At 42.2% G+C, this 12,618-nt stretch overlaps 1 protein-coding gene across 2 annotated transcripts in view; it reads right to left on the bottom strand.

Annotated features, from left to right (window-relative positions):
* Nucleotides 1-12,618, bottom strand: part of KIF4A (kinesin family member 4A) — a 129,177-nt gene that overhangs the window by 12,477 nt on the left and 104,082 nt on the right. For both annotated transcript variants that reach the window (XM_082609877.1, XM_082609878.1), the window contains exons 23-28: nt 8,160-8,289; nt 6,848-7,018; nt 6,357-6,464; nt 5,261-5,338; nt 4,605-4,703; nt 3,887-4,069 (exon numbers count right to left, since the gene is read on the bottom strand). In XM_082609877.1, coding sequence (XP_082466003.1) covers nt 3,887-4,069; nt 4,605-4,703; nt 5,261-5,338; nt 6,357-6,464; nt 6,848-7,018; nt 8,160-8,289 — 769 coding nt within the window. The remainder of the gene's footprint in view (nt 1-3,886; nt 4,070-4,604; nt 4,704-5,260; nt 5,339-6,356; nt 6,465-6,847; nt 7,019-8,159; nt 8,290-12,618) is intronic.

Raw genomic sequence — 12,618 nt, 5'->3', positions numbered from 1 at the left:
GGCCAAGGATTTTACCTGTCTTGTTTATTGCATCCTCAGCACCTAGAAGCAGTGCCTGATACATAGTTTGATGCTCAAAAAAGATTTATAAATCTTTTTACATATCAATGACTGTTTCCTTAGTATAAATACCTATGTGTATAATTATTGAGCCAAAGGATAGGAACATTTTTAAGGCTTTTGATGCATATTTTCAAGTTGCTTTCCAGAAAGGTATGCCAAACTATACTCCTAACAACAACAGACAGGAATGCCCACCTTAGTCACCTTTGCCAACACTGGACATAACAAAAAAAAAAACCCTAACTTTGCTTCTTTGAATAAGACAGAGCAAAAGACAGAGTTCTATGACATGTCCTAGAGACACCTCGCCAGGATGACATTGATCCGTTGATTGCTACAGGCTGGGTATGGTCCTCTGACCATTTACACATTTATCTATATTATATGCCTCAAAAACACTCTATTACCCTGTCCATGTGTCTCTATTTTATCCAAAGTACAAGAGTGGCGTCTGAAGGGCTATCATAAGGAAGAATAATTAGACTTTACATAGCCAAGACTCATGGGGATGATTTATAGGACAGCTCAACAAGGAACAACTTTCCAACACCTACTTGGAATACAATGGGCTGCCCTGTCTCACGACTGTGAGCCTCCCCCTACTAGATTGCTTGTTTTCAAGCAAGCAGAGGCTAGATAAACACCTGGGAGTGGTATTATAGAACAGTCATGATGTACATGACAGATGTATTCACACGAATGCCATGTGCACTAGCTTTAGCTTCATCCTATTTTCTCTCACACCAGGACGCAGATCAGAATATAAGAGAGGGAGCAAGATCTTGCCACAGACAAAATCTCAAATATGATGTATGTGGGGTGTGTGTGTATACGTGTGTGTGTATCACAACTGCTAGCAACCCACCAGCATGTCCCAACACCATAGCTGAGAACCACTATAATAGAGAGATTCTTTATATAAAAGAAGTGGGAAGTCGAGATGAAAGACCTCTGGGGTTCCTTTAAGCCAGTGGTTCTCAACCCTGGCTGCATATAAGAAATCTCTGGGGAGCTTTTCAAAAAGGCCAGGTCCCACCTCAGACCAATTAAATCAGAATATCTGGGGGTGGGGTCCCAGGCAACCTGTGTTTAAAAGCTCCCTGGGGGATTCTAACGTGCAGCCAGGGTTGAGAATTCTTTAGAGTCTATAATTCTTCTAGCACTGATTTCAGTGTTATATTATATCTCAGAATGATAAGATCTGGTAAAAATTGTAACATAAAGGATACCAGGCTAGGAATTAGGAGCCTTGGTCTCTAGTCTTATATTTAATACTTGGCATGACCTTGGACAAGTCACTCCATCCAAGTTTATCTATCTCCATTCTTCCATTACTAGAGACCAGAATACCTCCTCCCTCTTTTCTGCCAAAGGGGACAAATGGGAATATTTGTAAAAATGCTTACAGTGCTTTAATAACAATACCTGCATGATATTTTATCCTTCACAAGGTGCTCTTGCATATATTCCTTCTTTTAACTTCTCAGATACCATATAACCCCATATAAAGGTAGTATTATTAAAACCCATTTATTAAAAACAACAACAACAAAACCCATTTATACAACTGTGACTGTTACTTTGACTCAGGATATTAGTGCTGGAAGGGCCCCTATATATCACTATTCTAGCCTCATCCCTTTATTACATAAATAAGGAATCTGAGGTTCAGAGAGATTAAGTGACTTGCTTAAGGCCATCCAACTAAACAGTGGCAAACTCAAGACTACAACTCATGTTTACCTGGCTTCTAAGCTATCACTTCTTTACTACAGCACATGGCCTATCCTTCCGCATCTCCTTAGTACAAATAGGAAATATGGCTGAATGAGGAAAACTAGTTTTTTCAGCATTAGCTTTGGACAGGTCATCATTTTGGTACCTGCTGCAGTCTCCTTTGCAGATACCTAGTGATTCATACCAGCCGGCTTCAGCTGGGTTGAAACAATAATAATCAGGATGGCCTTCATGCGAAGCATCAAGGTCTACAGCTGATGTGTCTACAAGCAGTCTGATCAAAGAGCAGTCCATGTACTTTGAGGCCTCCAAAAGGGAGAAACTAGATTGTATGTCAACTTGCTCCCCTTAAAGCCCAGTTATATTCTCAAGTTATAAAATCAGGGGAAAAGCCTAGAAAAGAATCATCTCTCAGTGTTTTAGAGATAGGATTTATCATTGATAGCAAATATCACTTACGTGCATTTTTGGCTATACTTCTATATTTCCTTTTTAAGCTTACAGCAACAGCGCTATTATATCTATGCTTGTGTGTGTGTGTGTGTGTGTGTGTGTGTGTGTGTGTGTGTGTGTGTGTGTGATAAGCTTTCCTCAAGGACAAGTATACCCATATTTGCTTGCCATTTGGAAACTCCTTCCCCAGAGTTTTAGGTCCTCTACCATTTGTTTCTGTGTGTACTTCTCACCTGTGCTTCCTATTACTGACCTTTTCATCAACAATCAGCTCATGCTTACCACTTCAACCACAGTAGAGAGCATAAATGTTTGCTGAGTAAGTGAATCAAAGTCAGACATGTTCTGCCCCATTTTCTCTCAGTGTCCCAGCTCTGTGTCCTGCTACTACCTCTACTATCAAGTCTTTGCAATATGCTATTCATTGTGCCAGAAAATGGCTTCCCAGGTGTTCCCAAGACTGTATTTCCCTTTCTGTCTTATAATGAAGCAAGAGTCGTCTCTTTCATGGCATGTTCATAAACTACATCTATTTGGTTTGGCTTTACAGTCACTCTTAAAAGCCCCTCAGTCCATCTCCCTGAGATGAGTATGCTGAGGTCCTGTGATGTGTTCCTATTTCTTTGGCTTGTTTTCCCATTACATTATAAGCTCTCTGAGGCTAAGGATGAGCTCTTAGTCCCACTAAGAGCACATGGTATGTTGCATTCCTGATGACTTTCCAAATGACTTAAGGCCACCACGGCTGTCTATTCCTCATGACTTGCTTCTCTCTGGTGTTGTGGCTTTACAAGGCTCAGTTCCCCATGTGGTGCACTATCAGCTAATGAAATTGAATAACCTTCCAGGAATCCAGCTAGGGTAATTTGTGAGCTGTTCTCTTTAAGAGGAATGTGGCTGCAAGCCACAGTTGGGGTAGTGATGAACTGTAATGCCTGAGAAGTTAATGTTTCAACATAGAACACCTAGGTTTGATAAATACGTAGGATTATCATTGTGTAAGTAAATAGAGCATGCCTCAAAGTCAGATTGTTTCTAACTAGCCTTAACTTTGGTGTGTTCAATCTTAAAGTTCCCACTCAGCTTCTGGTCTACAATTTTTACTGATATGACCATGATGTGGTAGAAACAAACTGGACTTGGAGTCAGAACATTTGATTTCAAGTCCTGACTGTCACTTTGTTTTATGTCCCTGGGCAAGGTCATTTCCCTCTTGTGGGTCCCAGATCCAGCTGTAAAATACAAATAATAAACACCTCACTGGATTTTCTTTGGTGACAATGAAAAGAGGTAACATATATGAGAATGGTTTATAAACTGTAAAGTGCTTTAAAAATGTGAAAGATTATTATGGTCACACTGGAACCAGTTTCAATGAGATGGTATAGAACACTACTACTTGTTCATACTGGTCAGAACTTGAAAACATGAAAAGAGCCTCCCTGTGCACCCAGGCAGTCCTCTCAACTAGCCCCCGGTTCCATACAGAGCTGGCCCAACAAGCACCCCTCAGCAGAGCCAGTGCCTCTGAACACGATCGAGGGACTGAGGTGTAGGGTCTGGGGCTGGCACACCCTCACTGTCAGTGAAAACTAATGACTAGAACCCCTGAAAGAGATGAGCTGCCTCCTACCCCTTGGATGTTCTTCTTGGACACCTTAACTAATTTTGTTGGCTTCCATTCCTCATCATCCCCATCACCACCATCACCATCACTGTCCTCAGGCTCATTCACAGAATATTCTGGACAATACTTTATATCTTTGATGTCCATGCTTTGCTCCAGGAACTTTTCTTTAAACCGGGAAGGTTTGGGCTAAGAAAAAAAGTTTGGAATGGTTATTTAATTAAAAACAACAACAACAACATGTGGATTATATCTTCCCAGTAGCTGCTGCCAGCTATATTCTCAGAGCAGAGATTTCAGATGCCCTCAAATATACCCCACTTGGCTTTACCAATCAGAAGAAATTCTGCTTTAGCCTTTGGCCTCACAGAGTCTTTGAAGGGAGAGAAACTGAAGGGATAGAGGCTGAGCAATCTGAGGGAGGAGGGAAGAACTCATGATATGATAAATATCTTTGGATGGACAGCCGAACACTGCTCTTTTCTATGTGCCTCCTCCTCAGCTGTGTTGCATAATGCCTGTACATGGTCCAAAGTCAGCCGTCTACGGAGGCAGAATGCCTATTTTCCTCAAGATTTTACTGTAGTTTTATTTGGGACTCCATAGAAAATTGAGATGCTGGAATGTGGGAATTTTAACGCTCAACCACTTCTGAAAGGTGATTTTAGTACACTCACCCCAAACCTTGGCTATGCGAAGGTATCACAGGCCCTGAGCAGTTTACCTTAGGTGGGATATATTCGAAAGAAGAGTCTGGAGATAGAAGTGTATCCTTAGGAAGATGAGATTTCTGTCTGCTGGCTACTTGGAGGAGGTTCAGTTTCTATTTGAAAAGAAGAGACAAAGTGTACATTGCAGGGCAGCTTCTGAGAGTGTTCATGGCTAAAACATAAAGATTCCTAAGTTAGCTTAATCTTAAGCCATGGTAAAGTGAGGCAGGGTAAGAGCAAAGTAGGTTGAAGGACTCCCACTTTACAAGATCAGTATTAGATTCAGAAAAGACCAAATTAAAAAATGTGTGGGCTCCCCTGGTGGCGCAGTGGTTGAGAGTCCGCCTGCCGATGCAGGGGACACGGGTTCGTACCCCGGTCCGGGAAGATCCCACATGCTGCGGAGCGGCTAGGCCCATGAGCCATGGCCACTGAGCCTGCGCTCCGCAACGGGAGAGGCCACAGCAGTGAGAGGCCCGCGTACCGCAAAAAAAAAAAAAAAAAAAAGTGTTTATACCATCTGAAATGCACATGACCATACCACATGGAAACTAGATGTAGACCTCATAAAATTGAGCCAAGTCAGTATACTCAGGGTTGTTCCCACGAGCTGGCCTCAGTTGCAAGAGGGTCTCCCAGGGCTTATTAAATGGGTGGGAAGCTGTACTACCTGCTTCATGATTTTGTTCTCTTGGAGAAGTTGCTGATTTTGCTCACACACTTCCTGCATCTTCTCAAGTTCTTCATCCTATTTCCAGATAATGCAGTGATAGGTGGGGTTATTTTGGGCACTACATGTGGGTTACCAAACAACTCACAGGGATGAAAACATACTACTGCCAAGTTGCTGGCAGCAGGTGGTTTTTGCACAGCAGGCACTGGCGCCCAGAGAAATGCCTGATCCCCACCAACTCCTAGGTGTCCTGAGTGCCACCTCTATTCCAACACTCCCAAGCAGCCACGACCGCACTTGCAGGAACCATGGGCTCTGCTCTACACGCCTTCCTCATTCTTTTCTATTTTCTAGCCTGATATCCCTTATTCACATCAGGATGCTGATAAAGAAACCCACCCAGAGAGTCAGCTGTTTCTTTGAAGTCTACAGATGCTTTTGCCTATGCTTCTCAACACAGATTAGGCAGTTTATTTGCTACACTAATAAGCCTGATTAAATTTCCTTGGCACTTACGATAATTGGATTCATGCCTACGACCTTAACACGTTTGGTTATGTCTTTGATGGGCGGTGCCAAGGAAGCTGTAGAGACTGGTGGTTCAGGAAAAAGACTCTAAGTTGGATAAAATAGTGCTCCAACATGCTACTAAAGGGTGTGGTGTTCCCAGCCTCTGGAAGAAATGTAGACCCCAGGCATTTTACAAACAGGTCAGGTCTTAACTCAGAACAGGCACAGGAAGAGACAGCTAAATGCCCCTAGGATTCTACTGGATGATTTAACTTTCTCAACTCTTTAGAGCTCAGCGTTGAGGCAAAGAACCAGGAGGCCTCAAAATCTGGTATGGAGTATGTACTGTCATTTCTGTACCAAAACGGAGGTTATCCTACGTGTGGCTACATCCTAAACACCCCAAAATTGATCAAACAGGGCAACAAGGCAATAGAGGCTACCATTATAAAAGGCTACCATTATAAAGCTTTTTTTCAGTAGGTAATTACTCTTTCCTGCAGGTACAGTCATGTAAATCAGACAGGATTCTCAGTCAGGCCTGGGGACCCCATCTCTGGAGACCTTTGCCTCATCTCCATACCTGACACTTCAGGATGCTCAGCAGCTGTTGTTCCTTTTCGCTGACGGACTCCTCTAGCTGCTTCTCCACCATTTGGCTTTGCTGCAGCTGGCTGAGGAGGTATAGCACCTAGAGAAAGATACAACCCAAAGGTACCAAAGGAATGAGAGGAAAAAGGAATTCTGGTTTAGTCCAAGCAGTGATCCAGTTACTCCTTTGTGATTTCAAAGTAAATTGTTCTCTTTGGCTCTCATGGCTTGAAGTATCATCATGTTCATCTTGGTATTAAAGTTGGAGGCTAAGAGCCATTGTCACTGGTATGTGTAAACTTATTAGATAAGTCGTTTTTCTCTATTTCTGATTTCTTATTTGCAAAAATTGGAAAAGACTCCATGGTCTTTTGAAGGAAACTTCATACCCCCATTATTATTATTATTATTATTATTTTTAACTAACAACAAAGAGCAACAGTGGTTTGTTTTTCAGTATAGCTTCTTGGCTTGCCAGCTTACCTTCTCTTGGTGCTGTTGCTCCACTCTCACCAGCTCTGCCTGTAACTCTGTCTCTATTTCAGCAAAATGATTTCGTTCCTCAAACAGCATCTTCTGCATATCAGCACAGCTGGCCTTGTTCTGTTTCAGGCTACTTTCAAGCTTGCTGACCTGTATTTTGGAGGAGACCAGCTGGAAGGGATAAAAGAAGATCAGTTTATTTGGAGAATGGCCACCTTTCCCCATTCATTAGGCAGGAAAGTGTCAGCTTTCTTGAAATGGACTGAGAAAAGTTCTTCCATGTCCAAGTCCATTCTTATGTTGTCATGTCATATGGATTCTACCATTGAATAGAATCACCACCACCCAAACCAAGAGCCGAGATAGATATCTGTTGAGATATGTATCTTAGAGCTGGAAGCCACTGCTGAGGTCATTTAATCTCTTGTTTTACCTCAAGGAAGAATAAATCTAACACAAACAGTATCTGACAATTTCAAATTCTGATACTCAAGTTCTTCCATAATTTTAAAGAGAAATCCATAGCACACAGCCTTATGGCTAATTATGTCCCATTTCAGAATGTCTGTTGTGGCCTCTCCCGTTGCGGAGCACAGGCTCCGGACGCGCAGGCACAGTGGCCATGGCTCACGGGCCCAGCCGCTCCACGGCATGTGGGATCCCCCGGGACCGGGGCACGAACTCACATCCCCTGCATCGGCAGGCGGACTCTCAACCACTGCGTCACCAGGGAAGCCCTAAACTTTCTGAATATAATACATGTCAGAGGTGTTTTAAAAAGTAGTATAGTATAATATTTTACATTTGACCTGTGGCCTACTATGGCATCCTGATCTTTTCATAATAACAGTGAACATTTATTGAGCACCTGCTATGTACCAGGCATGGGTATCAACTTGCAACTCATATATATATGTATATATATATATATATATATATATATATATATATATATATATATATATATATACACACACATATATATATATGTATATATATTTATTTTTTTAAAATATGGAATGCTTCACAAATTTGTGTGTCATCCTTGTGCAGGGGCCATGCTAATCTTCTCTGTATCATTCCAATTTTAGTATATGTGCTGCCGAAGAGAGCACTCATATATATTTTTAAGTGACTGGCTTGTACTTGCCCACACCAACCTTTACCCATAAAACTATTTCTCTAATGTTTGTGTCATCGTGGTTTCTACCACGAACAGTGGCAATAACACTATGATAGTATTCTAGGCTAACATCTTACTTCAACCCGCCAAGCCAGACCCCGAATTGCTGAGAGGAAGAGAGATGTTTACCTCTCCAATCAAGTATTTCAGGGCACACTTGGCTTCCAGAATGGTAGCAATATTCTCCCAGCGGTGTTTTGGCCTGTCTTCACTTTCTGCATCCAGCAGCTTCTGCTGTAGGTCAGCAATCTGAGCACTCCTTCAGGGAAAGAAACAGTGAGCCTTATTTGTAGTAGCCTCAACACCAAGGAGAGGGGAAGAGCTCTGAGGAGAAACTTCAAATAGTTTCACGGACAGAGGTGTCAGTTAAATACCATTTAAATAATGATTGAGTCATCTGGTTAGGGTTTTTTTTCTTTTTTTGCGGTACGCGGGCCTCTCACTGCTGTGGCCTCTCCCGTTGCGGAGCTCAGGCTCCGGACGCGCAGGCTCAGCAGCCATGGCTCACGGGTCCAGCCGCTCTGCGGCATGTGGGATCTTCCTGGACCGGGGCACGAACCCGTGTCCCCTGCATCGGCAGGCGGACTCTCAACCACTGCGCCACCAGGGAAGCCCTGGTTAGGGTTTTCTACAGTATCTCAATTCTTGTTACAAAGGGATGCTAAGACTAACCAAATGGTTTTATTTTATTAAATACTGGTTGAAATAAGTGGGTCATATAGTGGGACTTGGAAAGATTTGTTTTAGTGAGGCTTTTGTTGTAGCACATTGACCATAATGTGACTTTGTCTTGAGGCCACATAAGCTGGAACTGTGACGTGGTGGCTCACCTATGCAAGGACAAGATTCAGGTTAGAGACCTTAAGGAAAAAAATCTCAGAAGAACAAACAGGTAGATGCTCTTTGCTGGAATCTAACACCAAACTGATACCTATGGCTGGTGTCGTGAGAGGTTATCTTGGAGTACCTGTCACAGGACTGAGAAGTTTCTATGAAAACTAGATACCATGACCCTGGTTATAGCTTCCAGATACTTTACGGTCAAGTATGGCCTGAGACTGAGATGTATACAACATTTCAGTTTTGTCAATGGCTTCCTTCTCAAATTTGCTAGGTGTCCAGTAAGAGGGAGCATACCGGCATGTGTGTAACATGCAGTGCTATGTAAGGTACTATAAAGAAGATGGGTACTAAAATAATCTAAGATAGCAGTTCTAAACTTTTTGGGTCTTAGGACCCCTTTACACTCTTTTTTTTTTTTTTAATTTATTTATTTATTTATTTATCTTTGCTGTGTTGGGTCTTCGTTTCTGTGCGAGGGCTTTCTGTAGTTGCGGTGAGCAGGGGCCACTCTTCATTGCAGTGCGCTGGCCTCTCACTATCGCGGCCTCTCTTGTTGCGGAGCACAGACTCCAAATGCGCAGGCTCAGTAGTTGTGGCTCACGGGCCCAGTTGCTCCGTGGCATGTGGGATCTTCCCAGACCAGGGCTCGAACCCATGTCCCCTGCATTGGCAGGCAGATTCTCAACCACTGCACCACCAGGGAAGCCCCCTTTACACTCTTAAAAATTATTGAGGACCTCTAAGAAATTCTGCTCATGTATGTTATACCTATAGATATTTACAGTATTAGAAAGTAAAACTGAGAAAAACATTTATTAATTCACTTAAAATCATAACAATCCATTATACATTAACAATTACACCTGCAATGACACTATTTCCAAATAAAGTCACATTCTAAGGTCCGGAAAGGACATGAACACAGGGTGGGGGAGTGTGTGTGTCACACACACACACAACAACATTTTCTAACACGAAAAATAATGTAGTGAGAAGAGTGGGATTGTTTTACATTTTTACAAATCTCTGTAATGTTTGGTTTAGTAGAAGATAGCTGGATTCTCATATCTCCCTCTGCGTTTAATCTTTTGTGACATGTTCTGGTTGATGTAAATGAAGGTAATCTGGCCGCACATGGATATGTAGCTGGACAAGGGAGGAGCATTTTATTTTATTTTATTGTGGCGGTGCCATGCGACTTGCGGGATCTTAGTTCCCCGACCAAGGACTGAACCCAGGCCACTGCAGTGAAAGCGCTGAGTCCTAACCACTGGACTGCCAGGGAATTCCTGGGAGAAGCTGTTTTTTTTTAAATTTTATTTATTTTTGGCTGCGTTGGGTCTTCGTTGCTGTGCATGGGCTTTCTCTAGTTGCGGCGAGTGGGGGTTACTCTTCGTTGCAGTGCATGGGCTTCTCATTGCGGTGGCTTCTCTTTGTTGAGGAACAGGGGCTCTAGGCGCACGGACTTCAATAGTTGTGGCACTTGGGCTCGGTAGTTGTGGCTCGCGAGCTCTAGAGTGCAGGCTCAGTAGTTGTGCACGGGCTTAGTTGCTCCACGGCATGAGGGATCTTCCCGGACCAGGGCTTGAACCCGTGTCCCTTGCATTGGCAGGTGGATTCTTAACCACTGTGCCACCAGGAAAGTCCCCAGGAGGAGCATTTTTTTTTTTTTTTTTTTTTGCTGTGCGCGGGCCTCTCACTGTTGTGGTCTCTCCTGTTGCGGAGCACAGGCTCCGGATGCACAGGCTCAGCGGCCATGGCTCACGGGCCCAGCTGCTCCATGGCACGTGGGATCTTCCCAGACCGGGGCACGAACCCGCGTCCCCTGCATCAGCAGGCGGACTCTCAACCACTGCGCCACCAGGGAAGCCCAGGAGGAGCATTTTAATAGTCTTTTCAGATAATTGTGGATATTCTTCTTTGAGGCTACACCAAAACCCAACAAGTTCCTTAAAAGTTAGTTGAAATGTGGTTACTTGCAATCTGAATGGATCTTTTACTGAAACGTGATTTTGTATCATGTCCTTTGGACAGTCATACAGAGCCTTCAAATCAACACATTTCATTACACAATATAAAAAAGACCATAATTGTTAATATCACTACTGGTCTCATTAGAAAAGTTATGAAAAACTGTCAAGTTTACAGTGGCAGATACACATTTTCCAAAATTCTAAGTTTTGCTTGAAAGCTCAAATTTTATTTTTGGTGATAAACACTGTCATTTGTTTTCCTTGACTTGACAGGCTCACTTGGTTCATTTTTGAGAAAATGTCTGTCAAGTACCCAAGTCTGAGTAACCATAGTTTGTCTGTCAGTCGTTCTTTCAAGTAAAAATGATGTCCCATGAAAAAAGAGGCCTGTTAAACTCACACCTCAAACAATTGCACAAGTGCTTTTCCTCGAGAGAAACATCATCCTTCGGCATCAGCACAAGTGGTTTATGTGTTCTTCCCATTCTGTCACACAGAATATTAAAAAGATCTGAACTCAAGGGTTGAGATTTAATAAAATTAATAATTTTTATTGCTTTATCAAAGCCAAAAGTAAAACTGACTTTTAAGTAAAACCAAGAGTGTGTGGTGGTGAAGTATTCAATGAGTGCTAGTACAGGTTTGTGCCACTGCTTTGATTCAAGCTAAGGTTTTAGCAGTTTTGTCCACTGTTGCTTTTGCAGTATCATGGCAAATGTCAGTGTAGTAAAAACAGCAAACAATGTCTTAATATTATTATAAAAACAGGGAGTCACCTAGACTCCCTGAAAGGGTCTCAGAGACCCCCCAGGAGTTTGTAGACCTCACTTTGAGAACCCTGGTCTAATATATAGTCCTTTCCTTTAACAAGCTTACAATCTGTCTAGATTGACAAGACTAATCAATGTAAAATAATTAATAAATATAAAGATAACATACATCATCTATACTACATGACCGAGTACTGTAAGTTCTGAAGGAGTTTAGAGAAGAGGAAAATTAGTGAGGGATGAAGAGTCAGGGAAGGCTTCTTGGAAGAGGTGGGCCAGAACACTTCAGAGTTGTTTTATCTATCAAATGCCCTTTCTTGTCCTTAGGGAAATTCCCTTGATTAAAGTCACCTCTGTCTAATTGCCCTCTACCTGGCACCTGCCCTACATTTAAATAATCATTTACTTATGCACAGTGGTGTGCAGGTAAATGTTTAACAAACAGTACCTAAAAAACCAGATCTGATTTGTAGCTTTTGCTTGTTTCTGTAGTGTGAATACTCTCACCAAAGGAATTGTAAGCTCTCAACAGTTTACAACCGTCTTAAAATTTTAACAAACAATTCCAACACACCACTGTCAGTCATTATACTGTTTCTACTCGAGAGCGAGGACAATGTCATCTATTCTTTCTATATATCCCAACTGCATCCAGTGCAGCACAAAGCAGAAACTCAAACGTTGAGCAACTTAAAGACGTATCCAAAGATAAACAGCTAGTATGTGTTGCTAAAAACAAATTAAATGGTCTCCAAGGTCTTCTGGGCAATAAAATTCTATTACCCTAAGACACTATAAAATATCTGTCAAAGTTCTGTTTCTTCTAGATTTCATAGATACTTAAAAAGAAAGTAACAGTGATTAAAGAGAAGAGCATTCATTGAGCACTTCTAATATGCCAAGTACTGTGCTATGTACTTTACTTTCTAATCTCATTTAATGGTCATGATACTTTACTTATGCATTATATTATATCTACTTTGCTGATGATCTCTAATTCTC

Source organism: Mesoplodon mirus, assembly GCF_964341445.2.
Source record: "Mesoplodon mirus genome assembly, chromosome: X".
In the NCBI taxonomy this organism is placed as follows: Eukaryota; Metazoa; Chordata; class Mammalia; order Artiodactyla; family Ziphiidae; genus Mesoplodon; species Mesoplodon mirus.
The sequence above is the reverse complement of the archived record's forward strand: the minus strand, read 5'-3'. Positions and strand labels throughout refer to the sequence as shown.